The 26802-nt window shown below is 38.5% G+C and overlaps 1 protein-coding gene across 20 annotated transcripts in view; it reads right to left on the bottom strand.

Annotated features, from left to right (window-relative positions):
* Celf2 (CUGBP Elav-like family member 2) overlaps window positions 1-26802 on the bottom strand; it is a 778786-nt gene that overhangs the window by 56105 nt on the left and 695879 nt on the right. For all 20 annotated transcript variants that reach the window (XM_069990343.1, XM_069990336.1, XM_069990333.1 and 17 more), the window contains 2 exons: window positions 15417-15465; window positions 6864-6998 (listed from right to left, as the gene is read on the bottom strand). In XM_069990343.1, coding sequence (XP_069846444.1) covers window positions 6864-6998; window positions 15417-15465 — 184 coding nt within the window. The remainder of the gene's footprint in view (window positions 1-6863; window positions 6999-15416; window positions 15466-26802) is intronic.

The raw sequence follows: 26802 nt of genomic DNA, 5'->3' as shown, positions 1-26802 counted from the left end.
TTCAGCTTCTTTAGCCTTGCACAGTTTGAACTTAGGTATCAGAGAATAATTCAGTGTTCCACTCAATTTCCTCAAAACATTATTATTATTACTACTTAAAAAGATTTCCAAATGAAGTAGATCTAAACACTGAGAGGCTGAAGCCTATTGTCATTTCAAAGCAAACGCATGAAAGCGGAATTCTGGCATCAGCAATCTGAGATTGTTGCCCCTGTGGCCAGTAAGCAAAATAGAACATTCTATATTCAAACAACTAGCAGATTGTTTGGTTTATGTGAATAAACTGGGAGCTATAAACTATATTTTCTTCTTTTGCTCTGCTCTACCTGGTGAGATTATCAAGTCAATACTGCTATTAGGCCCCTTGTAATCAAACCACAGTAAGAAAAGGCATTGCCTGCCCACTACCCCCAACACACAATGACATCCAATCATGAAAATAAGTCAATGCATTTTTCCCCTTTTGTATCATGCTGTAGTTCTTAATATGCAAAATATCTCAGTATATGGAAAATCCATTCACCTCGTGGTTAAGCTGGCCTAAAGAAGTTGGAATGAAGTCCAGCTCATCATGAGCTGTTTCATATCGTTCTGACAGGACAGCAGCTGATGAAGCTTACTATGTAAAACAAGTTGTCTGTACCTAGGCTGACAGTAGCTTTTGTCATCAATAAGAGCAATTTAATAGCCTTCTCTAAGACCTCTAAGTGATATGTGTAATAGAGTGTGAGACAGATGACAGTACCTTTACTGGCTTTCATACTGATGTTGAGGTCTAAAATTATAGTCTCAAATTTACCATCTGTTTCAAAGTAATATCTCTTAAAAATGTTATGTCCACTGCCAACATTATACAGAGAAAATAACACCAAGAGATTTTTATTTTTCTATCTTCTTTTTGCCTTGGAGACAACAGTGGAGACAAAAGTGTTTAACAGAGATATAGAAGGAACTACGCAAGGCCTAGTCTAATCCTGCCTTTACTAGTCAACAAGATTGTTATGTTCACTTCATTTGCTCTTGTTACCCAGGAACATGTGCCAAATGACAGTTTCCAAATGGAGGTTAAAAGTGCATTAAAAACATGTCAAATGTCAACAAGAATCACACTGTATATATTTACCATTTCATAGAACTTTTGTAAGTAACTTAGTGAGAAAGATAAAGCAATTAGCAAGCCTCTGATGCAATACAACCACAAAATTAAATCTTCATAAATTTGAATCATTGCCCTTTCCTCCAAGAAACCTGCAATTTAAAACTCAACTGATGATTCTAATTTTACACTCTTTACCCCATCAAAAAACTTTGAAAAATCCGATGACTTCTTTAACCTTTTTATTCTATTGGCAGTGGTGCAGTAAGAGAGAAGCTATCCTCCTTTAGGGGTGTCTGTCAAGTTCTTTACTGTGTCCTATGCTCAATTACTTAAAAGAAAAAAAGTACTGTGTATTTATAAAATAGGAGTTCATGTTGAAGAATTTCACTCTCTGCCACTCTGGATGAAGTTAAGAAACTTAAGAACCAAATGTTTCTTGGAACAGTAGCTTGTTAACCTTTGCAATTTCTTTAAAGCAGGAGGTCATGGCAGTGCTGCGGATAGATGTTAATTTTCTTGACAACACCACTGAAAACACAGTTGGTAGCTTTGGGATAAGCCTCCAATTTGTGGCATTTTACTAACAGGATCACATGATTCCTGCTAGTAAAACTGGCTGCTGGTTTTTTCTCACAAACTAAGTAGAAGGCTTTGCACTGGACTGAAATAACCTCGGTCATAATTGGTCCCTTCTTCTACTATGAATTTCTGCATGTATCAAAGTTAACTGGGCTTGGACAGGACAACAGCTTTTGATCTTGTAGTGTCAGCCCTTTAGTTGTTTAGAACTGTTGAATGTGTTATGTTAGCAATCAGTTCTCTGGCAACTGACCCAAGTGCTGCAGAAATCAGACTGGGAAAAATATACAAGTATCAAAATAATGAAGTCACACCTCATTTTGCTTAAGGATATATATGGAAATTATGGTAAAACTTCCAAATATGAACAGCAACAAAAATACCCATCTGTAAATGTGGCCAGCTTGTAATTTCCCTCACAATTATTTATTGTTTCCACTTTGAGAATGTGAGAGATTCCTAAAAGAAATGGAAGAAGTTGAATTCCTTTTATTTCGGTGAGGTTACCTTCTCGCTGCTAAAACAGATAGATGATTGACTTGGGAAAGGTTTCAGAAAGTAATTTCCTCCTACAGACAGGATCTAAGGAAAGCACAGAGCCTTGTCACAGAGAAGATTTTGGAACACATCTATTATACTTGTCATTTCCACTGAAAGGATATCCTGGGTTCAGGAGTTTTAACTTTCCTCTTAGCTGCATGAGAATTTTACAGAACTAGGTGAATTCTTGTTGCCTACTTACCTCCTACCAATAGAGAAGCAGAGGTACTTTTTAAAAGTATGAACAATGTCAGGACCTCTTGTTTTGATGTTTCCTCTTTGAAAGAGGTCTTTTAGCTATATTTTAACAAAAAAAGCACAGTTTAACTGTGCAGCATGAAGGAGATTTCAGTTTTGAGAAAACTTCTTATAAATTCCTAGTAAAGATATTAGTGCAAGCAATTTTCATTACTGTATATTTTTCAATGGCAGGACTGATCAAGCTCAGGATACCAATATAATGTTGGGAGATAAAAATTAGTATTCTAATGCACCATAGTCAATAGGTTAGTTTATTGAAAACTGGCATTGAGACATCATTCATTTATGGCACCTGAGGTTGAATGCAGACTAGGACCTCTTACTTAGCTGGCAAAATGTCATTGTTGAGATGAGATTTGAAGACTGTACTCAGAATGAGATGGTAAAATGTAGCTAATAACCCCGGGGCCATGTGATAGAAGTTCTGAATATGTGAATGTTTTAGGTACTGTGTGGGCAGGACTAAAATGTGACAAAGACTGTGTCTTTTTTATGTACATGTTGAAGTAGTTGATGCTGTAATATATCCTGATCAGATACAACAAAAACAAAGGCAGATTTAATGGCCAAATCTAGTCTGTGCTCTCCAGCATCCATGAAAATACCGCCAATTCATTTGTCCAGGGTTTTTGGCAGGAGAATGTTGGAATATCATAAACACAGCTGAAAAATTCTTAAACAAGCAAAAAGCTACCTTAAATGGAAGTGAAGATGTGACTACAGTTTTGTGGAGAGAAAAAACGAACGTCATTGCTTTCCTGTTGTAGAGATTCAATTGCCATGGTGCAGAAAACTTAGTGCATTAGGGTATCAGATAGTGATGTGAACTGTTCTTAGTCTTAGATTCTGACTGGGGGAGTATGGATTCAGAAAGTGGGTATACTTTAAGAAATCAACATGCTAAGATGACACTGCCAAAAACATTTGCTTTAGAAACCTCTAACTTTGATTCTAAAAGCAAACATTTCATGTATTGCAATAGGTAAGCCTGTTTGTTTTCTCAATGGAAGTTCCCTCAGGGACCTTAAGAACTTCAGTAGTCATTGCAGAATAGTCTGAATAACTTTAAGCTGAATGAAAGCAACACAAGCCAAATTTCCCAAAATAGTAAAGACTGAAGAATGGGTTACTCCCTGTGAATAGGGAAAAGCATACTCAGATGTAGGCATACTGCCTAATTGAGGATGAGCCTGAATATTTGCAGAGAGGGTTCATGTGCTTGGCAGGTGCTAGGACTTTTAAAAGTCTTTGTGCCTAATACATAGCTCATGATTATTTTTTAAAATGTAGTGAATCCAACTATAGATGTAAGCAGGTCTTGATAGGTAGTGTTATGGGTCCATGATGCAGTGGGGTACTGAGTCAATAAGCCAGAGAAATCTCAGTGGAGTGCCTATTAGGGAGGAGTTGAAACTACTGATGTGGCAGAGAAGAAATGCATTGGAAATCTATGGGGACCCAGCTACACTATGGTCTCACCTTTATCTTCATACTTAGAGCTGAAATGGATAAAAAGCATCACACCCTCATCATAATCAAATAGTTCCTCTTTAAAACCTTCTTACTAAATAGTTTATGCTCTGGTTTTGTAGCAGAAAATATTTTTCAGAGAAGCCAAGCTTTCATTTTGCTTAATTTTTATTTATCTATTTTCTTTTCTTTTTTTTGGGTCTGTCATGGATCTTGAACTCTAGGCCTGGGCGCTGTCCCTCAGCTCTTCAGCTCAAGGCCACTGCTCTACCACTTGAGCCACATCACCACTTCTGGCTTTTATTTGCTTATGTGGTGCTGAAGAATTGAACCCAGGGCCTCATGCATGCAAGGCAAGCACTCTCCCACTGGGCCACCTTCCCAGCCCTATTTACCTATTTTCTAAACAGCTGAACCAGCAGTAGACAATGCCAAAAGAAATGCTGAGTACCTTCTGTTTGCAATGCCATTAATGGGAGACAATTATTAATATTTGATTAAAACCCACAATTCTTTAATGAGAACAAAACAATAGCATGAAGGAATTGTTCTTTTAACAAATACATGGATATAGGAGCAGGCCTATGTAGCCAGGAGTCTCTGGGTCCTGCTAATTGATAAACTTACCACTGTCTGTCTTTGTATTTCAGAACAAATGTTTACAAATGATTATTTTCTTTTTTCCAATAGGGAATTCTCATTGGTTCACTAGAAATTACTTTTCTGTCAAAAAACGGAGAGGGTATCTCCTCTTTACATTGAGCCAGTATCTGTGTAAAATATTGATGAGAAGGTTCCCACAACTTGTTTCAGAGACAGGCTGCTTCTGGTATGAAGTGCTGGTTAATCAACCAAATGGCAGATCAAATTAGCTAAGTTTAGCTAAGTACCAAGTGCCCTGCTCTTTCCCATGAAATTTATGGTACTTAAAAATCTTATGTGCAGAAATAACTAATGTATGCTCAAGGTACTCTAACTGTTCAATCCTGCTCCTCCTGGAGAAATGGAGAGAAACAGTCAAACAGGAAGTCATTTTACAAATGGAGAGAGAAATCTTGTACTGAGATTTCACATTCAAGGTCTCTACTCACCTACACACAGAGTAAGCTTAGGCAAAAAGGACCACACTGATTACTAATGATGCCCTATGAAAGGGGCAGGGCAGATATTTTCACTGTTATCCTTTAGAAATGGACAACTGAGGGACAGAGATAGGAAAAGGAATTTGTCACATGTCATATTAACAAGTTTTGTTTCTGAAACTTAGGGCCACTGACTCTTAAACCACTGATAATTCCACTGTGATTAATTTGAGGGCCTTCCCTTTTATGCCTTCTCTGTGCTCTGTATGGAGGGGAATGAAAAATATAATGATAATATTGATACACTCCTGAGTATAACAACAGAACAGGGATTCTAATTAAAATAGCAGCAGAAAAGGGATTATAAAAAAGTAATCCTATCTTTCCTGTGTGTTTTATTCTTAATGTAGCCATACTACCTTTTTCCATGGTATTTGCTATCCTGGTTTGTCTGCCTAAGCAAATGGATGGAGATACACATATAAAACACTGTAGCAGAAGTAGATGGTAGGTGGACTAGAAGTTCTCATGGCTGAGCTGGCTAGGATGACTCTCCTAGTTTCACTCTTTCTGTGAGATTGTACATGAACGAGAGGTGGTTCTACTACAATGATGGACTATTTGGTTGACAGTGATGGCAGCACAGGTGATAAGGTACAGACAAGCCTCAGGTACCAGATCTGTTGTTCAGTGATCATCCTCAGTATCTTGTACAGCTTTTAGAGAATCACATCTTTGAAGTGAGGACTAGGTAAAAAGCATCAGAATTGTTCCAGAATGTGTAAAGCATGATTTTAATGATGCTTCTTTTTCTCCCTTGAAGCTACCTTCAGAAGAAAACAGGAATTGAAAGCTGGGTGCTGTTCTACTTCCCAGGTTTTTAGATCACCTCCATTTGGGGGTTGTAGAGGTAGATGTAGATGGAATATTTTTCTTCAGGGCTTTCAGTCCTAGCAGCTGACACCATGAAGCTGCTACAAATGTCCCCCTTCACAAGATACTGAAATTTGGTAAAACTATGGAGACAGGTGAAAATTAGCACCTTGATACTTACAGCCCAACGTTTGCTTTCAGCATGTGGCTTGGGTGCTAGTGACAGCCCAGAACCAGAATTTGCTGCAAAAAACATGGAAGTGAAAAATGTTTTCTATATATATTTCCACTTCATACTGGTTTGGGACACTATAGCCAGACAACAATTACTACTCAGGGCCAACCTTTATGAGTACTTTAAGAAAGGAGGTATGCAGTCTTGTTGAGGAGGTTATTTCTTGCAAAAACATAGGTCCTTCATGGCTCTGGCCACAATTACATTGCTATTATGGTAGCAAAAGAAACGTCTACAATTTTCTTCAGGAGAAAAATAATTTTTTTTCCTGTCATTTGAAGGACTCATGGCTTAGGGATTCGAGGGGCTTCACTCTTTGAAATGAAACTCAAGACCCCAGGGAAGCTGAGTTACTGCACACAAAAGCAGTGTCGCTATTTCTTGGCTTGGAACGCTGTTGAGAGGGTCCTATCCTAACATTTCCTTTAGGCTCAGGGAGAAAGCCAGAAGACTAAGGCAAAGCTCCTCTCTCTAAAACCTCCTTCAGTCTCAGGTTGCAAGGAATGTGCAGTGATAGGGCAGCCTGGCAGGTAACCATGTGACAGTGATGATCCAAGCTAATATGCTGGCACTCAAGCCTGGGAAATAAGAAGTGATCATTTCAGTTAAGAGTGAAAATTCAGGCTGGATCACTCTGTCACTTGGGATGCATTACAAGGTGACATTCTGCAGTATACAGTACATAATCCACCTGGACTGGGGCTCAGAGGTTCAATACACTCACCTCGACTCAGCCCGTCGGGTCCCCGGAGAATCCGACATTCTTCTATCTGGCCAAATGGAGAAAACATCACTCTGATATCATTCTCATTACATTTCTTTGAAACCATTCCTATGAACAATTTTCTGTCTTCCACGGCTAGGAGATAAAAAGAATGAATAAGCAAAGGCCATCTCATCTTTATTTCTTATAATCAATGCTTCATTACCACATCAGACTAGACCCTTCCACGTAAGACTGAATGTAGTCCTAAAGCTCACTCTAGACCTCCAGTCTGCCCCTCCTCTTAGACACCAGATCCTGCTTCTCCCTCTACCTTGCTCTTCAAGAACACCTCATCTCTCTGTAGTCTTCTTGTTCCTAACATGATGTCTTCATAGGAAAATCCTTTTCTATCCATTCAGAAATCAATGGGCATAGGTTTGGTGACTCACGTCTGCATTCCAAGTTACTAAGGAGGCAGAGATCAGGAAGTTTGTGATTCAAGGCCAGCTTGAGAAAAAGTAAGACCCATCTCAACAAATGAACTGGATAAGTGGTTCATGTCTGTTAAGATGAGAGGATTTCAGTCAGGCTGGCATGGGGAAGTGCAAGACTATCTGAAAAGTAAATCAAGAAGGGATGCAGACATGGCTTGAGTGGTAGAGCACCTGTCTAGAAAGGGTGAGACCCTGTGTTCAAACCCCAGTATTGCCAAAATAAAATTAATAGTAAGATGTTTATGTTTACAAATATTTTAAAGTACTTATGTAATTGTCAAACATTACCATTCTGTGGTATTTACCATTGTGTAGAGATGTGTTTGGATACAAATTTTATTTTACTTTATTTTTATACATGCTACAGAAAGAGAAAGATCAGAAGAGGGGAAATAGGAGATACAGTTCAACAGCATATGAAGCTTCTAACAATGGTTCCAAGGGAAGAGAGTACTTTTCTTATTCTATTTCAACAGCTAAGTCCACTGATCAAGATGAGAATCAGAGACCACTGAGTCTCATTTCTCTGGAGAGCTAGGAAAGTCCCCTTGCCTTGGCAGTATAGCTTTCCTAGGTTCCTCACCTGATTCTAATCACCCAGGGTGGTTACAAGGGAAGCAGATGCAAATCCTAGCAAAGGGAAGTAGGGTGTTGTTACCCCTGGTATGCACAGGGGTGAAAAACTTCAGAGAAGTACGAGGAGGAAACTCTACCTTCAATCACTTGGAGGTAGGATTTTTGAGGGAGAGATGCACATTAGGTATCATACTAATATGTGCAAATTGAAATTTGACAGGGTAAAAATGAAGCAACTTCTGCTTCAGGTGATCCAGAGAGTCTCTCAAAGTCTCCATGCTGTGCTTGGGATCTGTGGCCTATATTTAGATTGAAAGATGGTTATAACTGATTTTAGCACAGTGCTAAAGGAGTTGTTTTAACCTTTTTAGGCATCATAGATGCTCACGGGGAGAAGGCTTGCTTATGTGCTTCATTTCAATCCATTTATTTGTACTAAAAAGAAGAAAGAAAAAGGAAGAGAAAGAAAGAAGGAAAAAGAAGAGAAAGGAAGAAAGAAAAGGAAGAAAGAAAGGAAGGAAGGAAGGTAGGAAGGGGCTACTTTAGGAACTACAGAGTCCTGGCTTGGACACAGGTTGATGTATATAAATCTTTGTTCTTAATCTGTTTATAATCTTGCCATTCCTATTAAATTCTCTCATTTCTGTTTCTTTTTGTCCTTCGTGGATGGACAGTATCTTATTTTCATTTAACCAACGAAGATCTATTGCAGACTTATGGGGGCCAGTTGCTTCTGGGTTCCAATTAAAATATGTAGTCTGTGCCCTCTTGAAGCTGGGGAAGATCTGTTCATGAAGCAGGCCACTCAAGAGGAGCCCTGTGCAGCGGGATCCCCTGTGGTGACAGCAAAGTCCTGTGTCTGTTCTATTACTACCTGATGTCATGTATGGCTACTGGGCACTTAAAACTGGTTAATGAGATTAAGGAACTGAGTTTTTTTTTTTTTTAATGTAACTTCATTTTAGTTAATTTAAAAGCCCCATGTAGCTACTACAGAGGGCAGTATAGCTCTGAAGAATCTACATCAGCCAGCTGAACGATCTGTCATAAAATTCCAGAATGTAGATGAGGGACTTGAGAAATATGTTATTCATCCAGCCTCCAGTGTTCTTTTCCATCTACTGTATTTGCTTCAAATGCAGAGGAAGCAGATGAATCTTAAAGGGTACAGCCAAGGCCATAATTAAAAAAACCACAAAAAATAAAAACAAACAAACAAAAAAACTTAGGTTCTCTAAGCTGCCATTAACTTGATGTTGATGTTGGAGAATTTTGGGACTTCTGGGATCACAATTTTTTCACCCAGAGATGCAGGTTTATTCTTTTCTTCCCCCGCCACCCCAACCCGCCCCTACAGCACTGGAGAGAAGGTAGCTCAGCTATATGCTTCAGCTAGCTGAAGCACTTGGAGGTGGCAGATGCTTGGAGTGATGCGTAGTCATTCTTACCCAATCTCTCTCCATTCTTAAGATACCTTGTAAGACAACTCAGAAAAACTCTAAGGCTCTTTTAAGAAACACATATCTTTGAATAGACTAGCAGTGGGATGAGGAAGCAAGTAACTAGGCCTGACACAGAGTTAACAGTAGCAGGAGTTTAATTTTAGAGGATAGAAGGCTGACAGGGGTGAAGAAGGGGCTCAAAGATAAGGAGAGTACTGGCCAGTCAAAGGACAATGTTTATGTCGACACTCAAAGTAGTCATGAGCAACAAGCTTGATGGAATCTGATTACTGGGAGAGAGGATGCTGAACACCTAATTGCCTTTAGTTAGTTGAGAATTTTTCAATGTAAGTCTCATACCAATGATCTACTATGAACTGGATTAAGCCTAGTGGTCAGGCACAGCAAGGAACACCAACACTGAAACATCAAGAAGCCCCGGCAAGGAGCTTTCTTTAAAGCTCAGGGCGACTCTAGGCTACCTATGATGCCTAGACTTGTTCACATGGGAGGATTCTGGCTGAGTAGCCCTGTGGAAAGGAGTTCTCCCTTGATAAAGGGGAGATAGATGGAACTGATCAAAATGAGGCAGAGGACAGAAGGAAATACTTCTAGTTTGCAGTTGTTATTCCTTCTTCCCTCTCATCTCTGAGACTCCTGTACCCACCAAAATAAGATGGGCACCTGTATGAAAATAATCAAAATTTTTGTTGTATTTCTCCTACCTTGGAAGATCTTATTTCAGTTTTTTTAAGTAAAAGAAAAAAATCTTACTTGGTCCCTGTCTTCACTGGTAAACCTCTAATTATGGTGGTTGGCTCATACAATCTGCAGGTTTTGAGTTCCAGGGTAATGCTACAGTAAGTTGAAAATGTAGCTACTAAAGTAAGCTAAAAAATGACTTTTCCTAAGATGAATATTCAAAAAATGGAAATTACTCATGAGAAAACCTGATGACTAAGAATAGCCATCTCTAAGGATAAGCCCAGCCAGGCCATGAGAGGAGGGTAACTCTTTTTAAAACAAAAAACATTGATTACTTAAAGGGGGAAATAAAAAGGAAACTTTCCCATTCATATACTATTCAAAATGCTAGTCTTCTTTGCTACATGTGGGCAGGAAGCTGGGCCTTTATAAGCTGTTACTAGTTGAAGTTACTTTGTGGTCACAAGAGTTTGGCCATATTGGCTTTAGGAATATGAGGGTCATTGAACATCTTTCTTCTCCCCTGAGCTATCCCAGCTTCCAGGGAAAATTTTTTTGGTAACGTTTATTCCCAGCCTTCCCCTTGTAAATATTCTAAATAAACATAATTATCTTGAATTCACTTACCTCTGCTATCACTTTTTGGTAACTTTATTGGTGAGTATTTTCTGAGTATTAATGGGAAAATAAGTTGTGGGTTTTATTTTTTTATTTTTATTTTTGGTGCTGGTCCTACGGCTTGAACTCAGGGCCTGGGAACTGTCCCTTATTTTTTTTAGTCAAGGCTATCATTCTTAACACTTGAGCCTGGATCACTCTACTCTTGGATTTATTGGACTTCCCTGCCCAAGCTGGCTTTCAACCATAATCCTCAGATCTGTTTCCTGAGTAACTAGGATGATAGACGTAAGCCACGAATGCCTGGTTTTCTCATTTAGAAAAAAATCTATGAGGATGTGGATTCCATAAATGTTCACACTACTATATTCATACTAGACTACTAGGTACTCTTGGGGGATGGGAGAAGAAATGAAAGGTATAGTCCCTGCCTGCATTTTCCTCTAGGACAGCCAGTGAGTGCAGGGCCAGACCTTCATATGTGAAATGCTCACAGATGGGGTCTCCCCCATTAATAACAAACAGCAGCAGGACTGAAAGGGGTTCCACACTACTAACCATTTAAAGTTCACCCTTGGTATCATGAATTAAGGTTAAAGTCTTAGGTATAAGGGTAACTTTTTAAAGTTAGGGGAATAGAAACTTCATTAAAAAAATCCCTAATTGTAAGTCTGTGCTAACACTCTGGTGTAAAATCTGTCAAAGTCACACCTGGATTTGGGGCTGCCTGAATTAATTAACAACTTTTGAATGTGTTAGTGCTAACATATGGCATTTAATTACTGCCTCCAAATCTGTGAGTCTCTCCACTATGAATTTCAAAATTATTTCCTCATCTTTGAGTAAACGAAAAAGTGACTGGATAGAAACATCCATGATTCCTACTTTGCAGGTCTTCACCCCTGTCCCCCGCCCCCCCCAACAAAATTTAGTTACCATGACTCCTGCTAGCTCTAAACTTGATGCATAAATACAGGAGGGTTTGTAGGCTCTGAGAAAAGGAGTCTGTGGTCTATGTATTAAGTAGCATTTCTGGATACTAGGCTTTTAAGGATCCTTGACAAGTTGTAAGGCTGGAAGGTTAAAGTAGGGTGGATTTATATGCTCTGTCTAGTGAGAGTAAAAACAATCCCCTCACAACAAGAAGCATGGCATAATACTCAATACTGGCTCCAGCTTCAGAGATGCAAGCACAGGAGTAGAGGTGATTCCATGAGACTAGCTTTAGCAACTGCTTTTAAGTCTTGCACAGCTAGTACCTCCTATTGTACCTATACTTATTGTACACCCAGGACTAATGCTTGGTTGATATAAATGAAGAAGAATGAAACAGAATAATGAGGCTTGTGTGGTTAATTCAGAACCTTAAACCTACACCTGAAGTACTCACTTCATATATCACTCATTCATTTTTTCTGCAATGGGAAAATATGTTGTGTTTTGTTGACAGTTGGCTATTTCAATGTATTCTTCTTAAGAGCTTTATTATTGACTGCTTATTTAGGGTAGGTTTTTTTCTTCTTCTTCCTGTCTGGATACCAGGTTCAGTAGAAGAATGTGATCAGGAAATAAGATGTTGTGAGTCTGTACAAATGTGCTACAGGCTGAAGCTAAAACTGGAGCCAAACTGGAGGGCATGGTGTAAGAAACCACAGAGATTTAGGAAGCCCATTAAGTAAGATCTATACTACAGGGCTGACCTAGGAACAATCTAACAATTTCTGGGCTCACCACAGAAGTTCCTTTTATCAGAATCTCTAGATGTATGAGAGTTTCAAAGGGTAGTTGTAGTTGCGTTGCTGGAATTCATTTGTCCATCATTAATTGATCTGTGATTAGCAGCCCTTTCTTGCTCAGCAAATATGAAGTTTTAGAAATCTGAGCACAGAGATAATGAAGACAGTTACTGTCTGACTGTGATGAGTCCTTTGTGCTGTACATAAATGTCAGCAAACTCAATAAAAGTGCAATTAGAGCTCGTTATACTTCTTTCACAGCTACAGCAGCTATTTACAGCATCTGAGCTAAAGAAATCTTTGTGCTCTTTGAGCTTTTAAAACTATGCTTACCTGTCAGAAATGCCATGTGGAAGCAGAAAGGGCTGCAGCTTTTATCACCTACTTTAGAACAGCACATAATTCTTCTGTTTCTTAAATCAGACCCAAGGAGAACCATGAAATATGCTCATGTATACAAGATGAAATTCCATGGGAAGCTCCATAAAAAGATCCCTGAAACATAGCTTTTAGCCCATTTGTAACTTTTGTTTTTTTCTTACTAGAAATGTAGATAATGAAGGTCAGTCTACAAAGCGAGAGGACGGTAGGCTCCACTAGAGGGTTTGGGGGTTTCCTTTCTATGTACAGGTCTACATTTTAAATAGCCAAAGCCTGGGCTTGTCAGCCTCTGCCACTCAGACTGCACTGAAACATCATCCTTGGGGGAATTATGTTAACTTAATGTAACAATACACTTAATGATCTGTGCCAGATATTATATATACTAAGCTCTTTACAGATAAGATGTTAACTTAGGTAATCCTCAAACAACCATGAAAGGCAGATATAACAAAATGAGTTCACAGCCACACTATGGTAGCCCCTTCTTAGAGCTGAAGATGCTGAGGCTACATGAAGTTATGTAACTTGTCAAAGGACACAGCCAACAAGGGCAGAGTCCATTCTAGACTCTCAAGACCTTAATGTATATTCCCATGCTTTTTCCAATTTTTAGGCACTTCCTTATCCTAGCAATAATTGTGCCCACTTCTTGTCTTTTGAGATCACATAATACTGGGGACACCCATATGCATGGTAATTTTAGTCTTCTGTAACTATAGATCTAATGCAAATATGATCTTCAGTGTTTAAAGCAGATATTGGACAGAAAGAGAAGCAAAACACTCTTGAGAACTCCCGGCAGCTTGCCTATGCAAAGGATTCCTATGTCTGAGTGTATATATATGCAAAGCAGAAAACATGAAAGAAGAAATCACCTCAGGTTTCAACTATTTGGGTATTTCAGGTCATGTTTTCAGAAAGCGCAGCTCTCTAATTCATGCTGTTATAAATACAATGTAGGCTCAGAAATAAGACAAATCCTTTTCCAGAGACTTTAATCCCATAGCCAGCACCCTGACAGTTTAGAGAATTGCTCAGAACATCTCTTGGTAGCTAGACTCTCCAAGAAGATGTGCAATGACAGGGTTCATCCTACAAATATAAGATTAATCTCTCCTGCCTGCCACTAAGGGATAGAACAGATGGTGAATGGGCACCTCTGGGGCAAAAGAGCTCTAGAAATTAGCACAGGAAATGGCCTTGTGCCTAGGCAGACATGCTGAGCAAAGAACACTATAAAGTCAGGGGATATCTCTGAGTGATAACAATAATATTTTACAGAAGTGCTCTATCATTTACAAAATCACTTATAAACCATATTGGAGCATCTGGGAAGAACAAAAAGCCAACCCAGGTTAGGTAATTATCATTGCTCCTATAAATAAGATTCAAAGTTGCTTATTTAAGTATCCATTGGGCACTTGAATCAGAAGACTGAGTATGAGACCAGTCTCTTGCAGACTTTTCTTTTTCAAGTTTATTGCTACAAAGCCAACCTTCCCCCTAGAGACATATCTGATCCACAGTAAGTAACCAACAAGTTGTTGTTGAATGAATGAATGAAGCAACTTAATCATATTCTATCAACAAAGCAGTGGCAGAGGTTAGAACTTGTGTTTAGAACTAAATTCAGTGTATCTGATAAAGGAACATGGGAAACGTGAATTCTCACTATGAAAAGTATAGGGCTAAAGAGCCAGTGGGAAAAGTATCAGTGTTTGCTCCATGTCCAGGAAAGCTCTGATGTACCAAGTGCCAGCAGTGCCATGCAACAACTTGGAATTATCTTTACAGCCAGAAAATGGGCTGTACTACAATTAGCAAAATATACCTTGGGGGAGATTTAGAGCCCAGCCATAATTTACATGTGCAGATATGTAGCTCTCTAAGTGCGTGGCTTCTGCACTCATTACTAATTAATGAGGTGCAAAACTGCCTGCTGGAAGGAAGCCCTGCTGATTATGCCAGTCTTGTGGGGCGAAGGGGCTCTATGCTATAGGAAGGTGGAAGGTTCTTTTAACATAGATTTCAGGAAATTAAAAGAACAAAACAGGGACAGAACATCTGTATAAATGGAAGCAAAAACTTAAGAGAGAAATGTGGGTTATCAACTCTAGTAGCTTGACGAGGCAAATTCCAATTATCTCATGGACCTCAACAAATGCATATTTTTGCAGTGAGTGTACATTTACTTAACCAGCAGGCTGAGTTATGATGTAAATGTGTTGGTACAATTTAAGGAAGAATGCAATAAGACAAAGAGGAATAAAGGAAAAGATTAAAAACCAAAAACAAGAAAATCTATTTTTTAATGGGCAACTCCTTTCTCTCTCTATGTTGTGTTGGAGGGAATGTCACATGACCATCACACAGGACAAGCCTTAGGCAGGTAGTCATAGAAAGGCATTCCTTTAAATGTCACAGATCTCCGCACCAGAGGTAACTATGACAGAGGACTAGAGTGTGTACTTCTCCAGATATGCTGACCACAGTGGAAGGTAGTGGGTCAGCAACCTTCCTGTTCCAGGGCTAAAATGTAGCTAGACCAGTCCCCTCTCCCCCACCTGACTTATATAGAAGCAGACATTATTGAAGAAGCAGTTGGTTACCACCTACCGTTTGACTTTTCACTATCTGCAGGTTTCATCTGAATAGGATGATGCATCTAAAAATACAAAAGTGAGAAAGTAAAGGCAGATTGAACAACTGTAAAACCAGTCTCAGAAATCTGATACTATATGACTAGAGTACTGCTCTTGTTACCATGTAAGTAATAGCAAAACTTTTCTTGGGTAAAACTACCTATGTTAAAAAACACACTTGAGTTTTGTTTTCTGGAATATGGCCTTTTAAGTCAAGGGGCACTGAAACATAGTACTTAAAAGCTTGGGGGCTTTGGAGTCAGGCTTGACCTCAAAACTGGCCTTGCCAATTAATACAATTTCTGCCTCTATATTGTAGATAATTCTGATTCTGTCTTTCATTACAGCTACATGATCTTGGATTTAGTGTTTTAACCTCTCTGAGCTTCAGCCTCCTCTTTGGTGAGATGGAGATACTGCTGGCATACAGAGTGATGAGAAGTTAAATGAGAAAACGAATGTAAAGTGCTTCATACATAAACAAAACCTAGGATGTGTTGACAAAAATTAGTTATTGTGATTGTATTATTCAAATGTAGACTGTCCTTGTTTTTCTCCTCGTTATTCTATATGTCTGCTTTGTGGATTTCATTCAGGTTTCATAGTTATGCATAATTTGAAAGTCTAGCAGTTGATTGATTCAGGCATCAATATGTAATATTTTTATGTGCTAAATATAGAACAGGAATGAGAGCCACTGGAAGAACACAGAGAGTGAGTATGAGGAAAGGCAAAGAGTGAGAAGAAGAGGGAGGAGAAGGGGGAGAGAAGGGGAAAGAAGGGTAAGAGGGAGACATGGGCCTTATGATCATAGTCAGTACATATGCGGGAACTGAAAGGCCTTGAAACAACTGGATATGACATCCAGGTGGACTCAGGATGCTTCTAACCCTTTATACAACGCTGACTATATCACTGTGTGTGATCCTCAGAGTTTACTCCAAGCACAGGATGTCACCACCATTTCCAATTAAAACCAATTCCTCAAACTACTTTCATAGGTCCTCTTGCATCCCATTTCATCATACCCTAAGGAACACAGAAGCCATAGGGTGGATGGAATCACTGGCTGTGCAAATGCTTTTATTATAATGGGTCCCGTTCTCTGTGAACCTTTAATTTCCCCCGTGGACTTCCATCACTTGCAAGCAAGCCACAGCCTGGGTTTATCTAATTTGAATGAAAGGAGAATGTTACTTGGCTTTGGCACTTATATGATGGGAAATTATTATCAGGCTGTCCATGTGCACCTAATATCTGCCAGGGTTTTTAGAACACAAGAAGAAATGAAAGAGGAAGGACTGTCAAGGGATGAGAGGTTAAATAATGTAGAGCTGCTTCATTTCCCTATAAGGCCAAGATGATCTTATGCATAGAACAAAGACGCTGGGATGTAAGATCTACCAGTAAGCTCACTTCACTCATTCATACTTTTCATTTGTGGAGCAGGGAAGACAATAAGAACGTAATGTGTACAGAGATCCTAAGTAGACATGCCTTTTCATAATAAACGTAGAATATTTACCTTAAAAAGCAGGCAGGGGTAAACTGTAGAAACACCTGATTTAGGCTAAAGAATATGGAGAAGACAGATAAAATGTTTTGTGAAAATCAATAGTCTTTGAGTAAACTATCCTTCCAGGATGTGTCTGTCCACTTGATCAGCAAACATGGAAGAAATACCCACTGCATGTTGAGCTCTAGGCTGAGGCATGGGAACACAGGTAAAGTGAAGATGGTTCCTTCCTTTTAGGTGCTTACTGTGTGGTAGGAAACATTACTGTAGCCAGTCAGGCAATATGTCCAGTGCTGGAGGAAAGGCAAGAAAAAGCTTCTAGGAGTCTAGAGGTGTAGGTAATTTACTATCTGGAAAAGAAGGTGAAGGTTGAGCCAGTTGTGGTAGTGTGCACCTGTAATCCTAGCTATATACACAGCAGGCTGAGGCAAGAGGATTCAGAGTTCAAGGCCAGCCTCAGGAAAGTAATTGATATGTATTTAGTAAAATATACTCAGAATAGCAACTAAGCAAAATAATACAGCCACAAAAGGGCTCTGAATGTAGTTCAAGTGGTATAGCACTTGATTAGCATGTATAAGGTCTTAGTTTCAACCCCTTAGTACCACAAAAACAAAACAAACAAAAAGGTGAAGGTTAGCCTAGTATCTAGGGATGATACATGAAGCTCATTGGCTAACCCAAAACCGAGGTAAGAGTGGGTATACTGCTTTCCTTTCTGCAAGGTGTTCATCCTGTCATGCAAGTAAGGAAGGGAATGAGAAGAGCTACAAAGGTGTCAGTATCTAGGTCTGAGAGAGTCTTCTGAGTTGAGACTGCTTTCATCAGGTTCATGGTCAGGTACAGATTTAAGTAGCAAAGGCAAAAAGACAGAATTTGAAGTGTTGAAAAGTCGGTTTTGGCCATGGCCCAGAGGACTGACTATAGAAGAGAGTCACAGGAGCCAGGGAAGACAGTGAAAAGGTTTCTGCAAATAGCCCAGGTAACACTAAACTTCAATGGTAATTGGCAGGTCATGAGATGAAGAAGGATAACTCCAGACTCAGACAGCTAAATGGATGATAGAATCATTCCCCAAATAGGGAAAACAGAAAGGAGTTTTGGAGGAGGCTAACAAGCACAGGTCTGGATATACTACATTTGATGTGATGAGATACAGAGAAGTTGGAAATGCGGAGATAAAGCTTGAGAGAGGTGCCAGGCTTCAGAAGCCATTGTGGTATGTGGTAATGGAAACTACAGCATCAGTGAAGCTGCTAGGTTGACAATGAGAAAGAAAGGAGTCAACAGTGATGGGAGAACCATGGAATATGAGGAAATGGGTATCTAATAAAGAGGACAGAGCAAAGGTCATACAGGGAGGTAGGAGAAGCAGGAGACATGGATCCTGTAGCAGCCATAAGAGGGATTACCAAGAATAGGAGCATGGTCAGAACAGATGCTACTAGAGACCATAATGAAAACACCAAAATATCTTTCGGGATTAGGCAACAAAAAATTCTCTAGGGAATTTGTCAAAAGTAGTTTCTGGGAAGTAGTAGGGCCAAAACTCCATATTGTAGGGAGAAGAGGCATAATGGGTAGGACAACAATGGATGTAACAGATGAAGACTACCACTTGAGATTTGAAAATGGGCAAGATGGGGTGAGAATAGGAGGTGACATCTTTTATTTCAAGATAGAAAAGACCTACATATGTTAATACACTAAAGAGTCAGATAAAACTTACAGAGAGAAAATATACACGCATATCCTGTAACTAGAAATGAAATGAACATGACTCTTGCCCTCAAGGAGCAATGTGTATATACTAAAAAAAAAGCAGTAAGGGTAATCAACAGCAGAGCAACAGCAAAAACAGATGTTACAAGCATTCAGGTTTACCTGTGATATGCATGGAGAACTGAAGGAGAAAATCTGGTTGGGACAAAGGCAGTATCTTTCTGCTCTGAAGCTGTGAAGGGTCCTAGAAATCATAGTCCATTGCTTCCATTTATAGCAGGGAATAAGCAACTTCTCTAAGGATAGATACAAAGCTGGTGAACAGTAAGAGTTGGAATGAGAAATTTAATCTCCTTACTCTAAATCCAGTGATGGCTTCCCTAGACCACATTGCTTTTCCACAAAATGTCCAATGTGGAACACACTGGTCTTCAACTAAGAACTTCAGGTTTTACTCACTAAAGGAGCCAAACAGTTGTTTGAAGGCATCTGCAATATTCCCTTAGCTGAAAGTAGTCTTTTGTTCTAAACTGCCACAACCCTTTGTCTCTGTAACCTATGACTAGTATTACAGTATGACTCCAGTTTTTATTTTCTTGCAGCTGTTCTGTTTCTCTTTTAAAACTATCCAGAAGGCTCGTGGGAGCATATGGGCAGTGGCAACAAAGCAGCTACTATCACTATAGACTTGGGCTGTGTTTTGGTCTTCTCTGGACCCTCGGGGAAAATCTGCTTTATAGAGATCTGGATTGTCAGACTATGGAAACTTGAATGGGTGGTCACCCAACTGCACATACATTCTGAAGACAATTAAGATGAAGTATGTAAAAGCAATGTGACCTTCTTTGAGAAAGGTGTTCAGCTGGTACTATATTAAGAAAAGCTCATTATCATAGACATTGTTTATTGAAGTGATACAGTTTGAATCACATGTAGCAGGTAAAGGTCAAGCAAGACAAGAATGATGAGGAGTCATTCTCATAATGTTGTTTCTCTTCCTCAAAATTCCCCAATTCTAAAAACTTGGATGGAGAGGGAGATTACTGCAGAAAAGTATACATTCTGTTTTAAAGTTTCACATTTTAAGAAAAATATTCTTTCCCGAGAGGAGAAGGGATTTCAAATATTGAATCCACATGAATCTAGAACTATACATCCATTCTCTCCTTCCTGCTTTTAGCAGATGCTGTTAGATGCTGGAAAGGCAAGGAGGATGCGTTCTTACCATGAGATGGAGCTTGTGTTATACAATAGAGAAAGATCCATCAACCATTTTTCAGAGTCTGATAAGTGTGCTGTGCTAAGACATGCAGTGTGGAAACTCAGAGAAAGCAAGCCCAACAGAGACTATGGACAGAAAAGTTCATTGAAGGTGGCTCAGATGGAGAAATTCCTCTTAAAGAAATATTAATTTTAGCTAGGAACTGCATAAAGAACATTGCAGAGAAGAGAACATATATTCAAAGTGTCAGAGTAAGAAATTAAGTCATACTAAAGAATGACCAACACATGAAACGATCAGAGCTCTTAAAGATCATGCCCAAAACAAAAATACCTAGAACATAATAATACTAGTAGTGAGTGTATTTATTCATGGAATAGAGAATTCAAGAAGGAAATAATTCAAGTTTACCAAACCTTGAATTTAAACTTCCCCAGGCACCAAGATTAGCAGCCAGAAGTCACACTCTGAGAACCTTTCTCAACTGTTAAAGATGGAACCAATGAAATCCCAACAAAACTCCTGCCAAGGTGAGGTGGGCTGGAGGATGGATCTCTACACATTGTGCTCAATATGTAGAGGTCCAAGTTGATAACAGCAGACCAAAGAAGGCACACATTTAACAGTCTTCCAATCAGTCCAATGTCTCCCTACATACGAGGAGAGTTTTCTCAAAGCCATGTCTTTTTCTTATGACAAATGAGAACATAACTTCAAGAATTTTTCAAGGAGTCTCCAAAAATGTATTAAAAATTGGAGTTGCATCTTCATAATCACATAGCATGGCTACATCTAAAGAAATAATCAGTGGTCTGTACTAACATGGTCTGTATATACTGTTTGGGGACTTGAGGAATTTTACAGATGCCAGCCTCTTGACATTCCTAAGTCAGGATGGAACAACAGTAATGAGTCCAATACCTATGTCTAATTCAGTTCTATTTATATCAAATTTAAAAGATTAAAAGATGCTAAGGTCTGCACATTGTATACTCTGTGGACAGCACGCCTGTACTAGGCAATGGCAGAAGTCAAAGTTTTGGAAGTATCACCAGTTCATGACCAAGTGTATTTTTTCATGCTTACATTTCTATGAAGAAAGTCTTCTCAATTTGTTCTTTGATTACACATGAATCTCTTTTTGATTTTATTGTAGAACATTTTGCCTAAAATTACATATTAAGGTACTGGTGACTGTCCTTGTTTCTGTGTAGCCCTCTGTTTTAAAACAAATGAAACATAAGAAAAGAGGACATTTTAATCGATTCCTACTTCCCTTCTCTGTGAATTTGTGTTATATCTGCATTATCTATTGGTATCATGTGCATAGCTGAACAGAATCACTCAAAGCATCTCACTGTGACACACCAAGAACTGGATTTTGCAGGACTGCATAGTTTTCAGTGGGGATCAGCTTGTATCTCATTGTCTTTTCGCCAGCAATAATATGCAGCTGCTTCCTTATGGCACAGATAGGCACCCTGGCTATCTCCTGCCTGGTGGTAAAGCCTCCCCTTCATCTTGCCTATTCACAGGTACATGGCCTGTGATCTGCCTCCTTTCCCCCCTCTATATACACAAAAGGCTGCACAATTGAGCTGTTTTCAAAATGGCTGACCTCTGACTGGACCTTACTCCTTGATCTGCTGATCTTAAGTTCGTCACAGTGGATCTCACCTGTGGCTCATGAAGATGAGAATAAGGATATAACTTTGAGCAAAGGCATTACTCCAGACCTGTGGGTCTGTATAGAGAGCTGCATCCAGCCCTGGCAATAGTTTTTACTGGCTACAGTACAAAAATTATGCCACAGAGACAGGAAGGAGGTTGGGCCATAGAGCACCAGAAATCACTGACTGCTTTATCTCTAGAGTCCCCATTACAGACAGATCGAGTGTGATTTCTCTGCTTTAGTCCTGTGATACCTAAAAGAAGATTACGAGTTAACACAGACCTGTCTGACAGACAGAGTCCTTGGGGATGTGGCAGGGTTGTGGCCTGGCCCGGTCTCACAGTGGAGAACTCATGTTGGAACTTTTTTAACCCCAACCATCACCAATTGATGAGTTAACAACCTTTCATGCAGGATTCAATAAAACATGCCATTTTTAACCTGAAATGGGTTTTTACAAAGTCACTGTTATGCATCTCATTATTCAGCCTATCTCAAGCCCTTGAGATAAGAGCCGTGCTGGTACATATTATCAGCTTACTGCCCATAAAATATTTAAAAAGTAGAGAAAGAAGGGAGCAAAAGATGAGAACTTACAAAAGAGCTATATGCCAAAAGGGAAAATTAAAGGATTCTAGTCAGTAAAGACAAATAGTTACTTTTCTTTCACTTCATGACAATATAAAAGCAATTCATGCAGGGTACTTGGTATCTTGCTAATATAATAACTCTGAAATACCGAAATCACTCATACTTTCAGAATTTTCCTGTAAATAATTTTATGAATGGTGAAAATAAGTTTATCACTACCAACTGGAGGTAAGCCATCCCCCCAAAAGAAAGACTATATTCTGCCAAAGGTTCTTCTATTAGAATAAGGTACACCCACAGATATACAGGTTTGCTTATCTCTTTACATAAGCAATTTTGTCATTTTCATGAAGGCCATATTGTGTATATAGTGATTGGGGAAGAATCAAAGGTAGCTTTAGAACTCTTTACTTGCCAATGTTTGCTTAAAAACATCCTCTAAGTACCACCCTGCAAGTATCATGTGAAATTTAGGCAATGCCTGGGAAAAACAAGGCGATCATCCCTTTACTCTCAATCTTCCAAGTGTTTGCTATAGGAAGTTGATGTATATTGATCAATTTAATTCCTACAATGGTCCTATGAGATTAGGAGACATAGGATAAATACTTTAACCAAGTCAAGGAGCAAGGATTCAAAGAGAGGTCTGGGTGTGGCTTACATAAGCCCACAAGTTCTTGTTCATATCAACTGCACCTCTGCACACAACTATAATGTCAATAAGTTAGGGGTTTCTAAGAACCTACAAGATTACTCTAATCTTCCTCTTCAACATTAAACATAAACAGAAAGACTTTGCAATGTATGAGTTTCTTTTAAATTAAAAACATAAAGTGATATGCAGGCAGTATATATGTGCACGGATGTGCATATGTGTATATTTTACTCCCCCATCTATATAGCACAGATTTTTAAATGATTCCAAGAAACCACTAATTGGGTGTTCCTTGAAAAAGTCAGGAAAAAACCTAAAAACCTCCAATGAACAAAAGAAAGGAAATCGTAGCTTTAATGTTATTACAGTCGGTGTGCCAGTAGGCTCTACAGGAACTATTCATGCACATATAAATTCTAATAGAGAGGTTCCATGTTACCTCTGATCGTTAATCCCTCAGGCCTTTCTAATAAGACTTGCAAAATGGAATTGGACTCTGAGATCTTTATGAGATAAACTATCAGAAATGTGTTATGCCTAACATTTATGAGAGGCAAATTAATAAGTAAAATTAGCTATTCTGTGAGAGGAAAATATTTTTTTTCTGGTGGGGAGTGTACTGGGGTTTGAACTCAGGTGCCCTATGTTTGCCAGGAAGGTGTTCTCACATATGTGCAATACCTTTGGCCCCAAGTACAGTCTCTGACAGCAATGTTACATGGTAAGAATATGGGCTATTTTCTATCAATATTTGCTGACATATATTTCTACAAAACTAAGCTCTGTCAAGAAAAAAAAGGGATTTGAATAGTATAACATAGAAACATAAATTATCTTTTTCTTTCCATGGCAAATCACAATTGAGAAAAAAGCTTGTAGTAAAAAAAAAATTACATTTTCCTTCTAAGGGTCATTGATACATGTGAAGTATTTAAAATACTGCAATAGTATGTGCCTGATCAAGTTATTATCATTATTTTAGTGTACAAGTCTCCCTATGGGAAAAAGAAAAGGTCCTATTTGAAAATTAAAAGAACCCAATGGAAAGAATGGCCTTTCTTAGTCTCCAGGAAGTATATAGCTAGTACCTCTCAACTTCCACCTTTTTCACATATACTGGTAAGCCAGAGACTGAGGAAAAACACAAGGAGCTTAGAATTACATACCTGCTTTTGGTTTATCAGACTCAAAGCCATTTTTTTTTTGCTATAATGATACTAGGTATTTATATTTGTTAGAATAATGCAATACACTAAAAGGGGAAAAACAAGTGATGTAACTGTTTAGTCCTGGCAAAAAGTAAAATAAAAATATTACAGGAAAATTAGATTACTCTGAGTAAAACTGTATGAGGGAATTTGGAGTGTGTTATGGTGATTAAGTCATCATTTCTGACAGATTACTTTAATCAGCTGTCAAATAACATTCCACAACCCCATCTGTAACTTGGCATCCTAGTTATTCAGCCTATGTTACCTTCTGTGTATAAAATACATACCAAACAAGAGGGATACAGACTAGCATTTATTATACTCATTAGCTATGATTAGGCTCTATGTTTTCATACTAAATGATAATGCAAGCTTCCATCTTGCTTTATTTATTCTTAAAATTAGAAGAAAAATGAATAAGCTTTTAAATAGAAGGCATGGGCCATGAATAAAAAATGACACAGTGTGAGTATAATGTTTTTGGAGTAGTGCTATTTAAGATGAATAGTAATCCTTTCTTAGTTTTTCTTTGATGTATTAGAGCATATTAGTTATAAAAGCAACTGTATGTTGCTTCTTAGTCTTCTTAACATTGTGCCTAAGTAGCAATTAATATTTAAGCACAAGTTAGAGCTGCTACTGCGTTTAGAAGTTATTGTAGTCAGACTTCTTTGATAACGCTTCAGTTCCCTTTTGGTAACACATCTTTGTGATATATAGTATACAGTACAACTGGTTCAATCAATAAGGCTCCCAAATAAAAGCAAAAATCAACTTAATTAAGATTGTGCCTGTTTGTCTAGAACCATCTTGTTTAGATCTACATATTTTGGACAAGTATAGTGGTTATATCCTGTTATCCCTGGCAGGCAAGAAGTTGAGACAGGAGGACATCAAGTTTTAGGTCAACTTAGAATTACACAGAAAGTTCAAGGACAGCCTGTCTCAAAAATAAGACAGACACTAGTAGCTCAAGATGGGGAAGATCACAGTTCCAGGCCAGCCCAGGCAGCATGGAGACGACATCTTAATGGAAGAAGATAGGCTGGGTGTTATGCATCTAATAATTCCAGCTAATGGGAAGCCTAAAAATAGACAGATACCCTCCCCTGCCCCAATCTCAAAAACAGCCTGTGCAGAAAAGGGCTGGTGTTGATAAGCCTGTCTAGGAAGCTCAAGGCCCCAAGTTCAAACACTATTACAACCAAAAAAACAATCCCCAAAACAAATGGCAACAAAGACACTGGATGATATAAAACAAATTTGAACATGGAGAGAAATGGAAATACTGAGTGTAGCCATATATAATAAAATGTTAGTTTTTTATTTATTGAAAATATCCCAATAATGGATTAGATACAATTTTATAGAAAGAACTTGTTCTTTCAATAGTCACTATTACCATGTGTATCTGACTAAAGGTATTTCCTAATCATGTAAATTTTACTTTTCATGCTTGTATTTTAGAACATTATTTTGATTCTAGTTTGTGCTTGACTGATATCAAAAGATGGTGATCTGAGTGCCTTATTGCCTAAGACCAAATCAACACCATTTATCAAATAGGATGCAAATAATTGTAGTAGAAAATCTTCCCTTAAATCATAAATAACACTGAGGTTTACTAGTGAAAGCATTCGCTATATATGTTCTGACAGGATTAGTGTTTGTTTTAGATACTGATTCCAAATCTATGTAGTGAGCTGTCTCTAGCTTTTGGATGAACCAAGTGGGTGATTTTAATTGTATCTGTGTAATCATAATGTTTTTACCTGGAAGCCTGGAATAGTGGAATGAAGGAAAACCTAATTCTGAAGAAGTGCAAGTCATTAGTGATTTAGAATATGTTGTGTTTCCCTAATTTTAGAAACATGCATACTGGATACATTTGTGTCTTGATGCATCCTAGTTATCAAGGAACATTACATGCTCTTAGTAGTGATATGTCTGTCCATGATACTTGGCTTTATGTTAGTTCAGCTTCAGTTTTCTAAGACATGTTTTTTCCCTTCTTTGTTACTATGTTAACACTCAAGGGTTTCCTACAACATAAAGTACTCTGTTGTCCATAAGATTCTTACCAGAGAAACAAACACCTAAATTATAGGATTATATTGTTGCTCAAGTTACCCCATGACAGCTATAATTAGAGTAAAAAAACAGGAATTTTGTGTGAAGGCAGGAAGATTATAATCGCTGCTAATTAATTAGCTAACGTTATAAGAAAGGTAATAATTTGCCCTATCACTAAGTGGGAAATACACTGATATCTTTTCTAACCATGATTTCATTTTGATTGTAGAATTATCTTCCACCATCAGCAGTGAATGCTGTAACACTCATATTTCCAGATGTTACCCAGATGCTAAATTAGCTGTGTTGCCTAATTGAGCAATGCAAAATACACACAGAAACAATAATGCATGGCCTGGCCATTAAAGAGTGGCTTAATGATCTGGTAATTCATTTACATTTCCAGTACTAAAAAGTCTAGATGCCAAAAATATAGCATAATCTCAAATTTTAAGAGAAATATTTCTGATTTTAAAATGTTATTATTTGGACATTGATCTCTGCCCAAATGATTCTCTGGCCTTGGGTCTCAACCACCTTTGACTTGTCAACACCAGCTGTCTTAAGGTACTTTACCATATATGCTCAGGAGTGGTGACACTAATGCCTTATATTTCCTTTGTAAATCTTGTTTTGTTTTGTGTCCGGTCATGAGGCCTGAACTCTAGGCCTGGGCGCTGTCTCTCAGCTCTTCAGCT

Source organism: Dipodomys merriami, unplaced genomic scaffold (assembly GCF_024711535.1).
Source record: "Dipodomys merriami isolate MVZ:Mamm:240054 unplaced genomic scaffold, mDipMer1.0.p SCAF_4, whole genome shotgun sequence".
NCBI classification, from domain to species: Eukaryota; Metazoa; Chordata; class Mammalia; order Rodentia; family Heteromyidae; genus Dipodomys; species Dipodomys merriami.
This window is presented reverse-complemented; position numbering and strand designations above follow the sequence as displayed.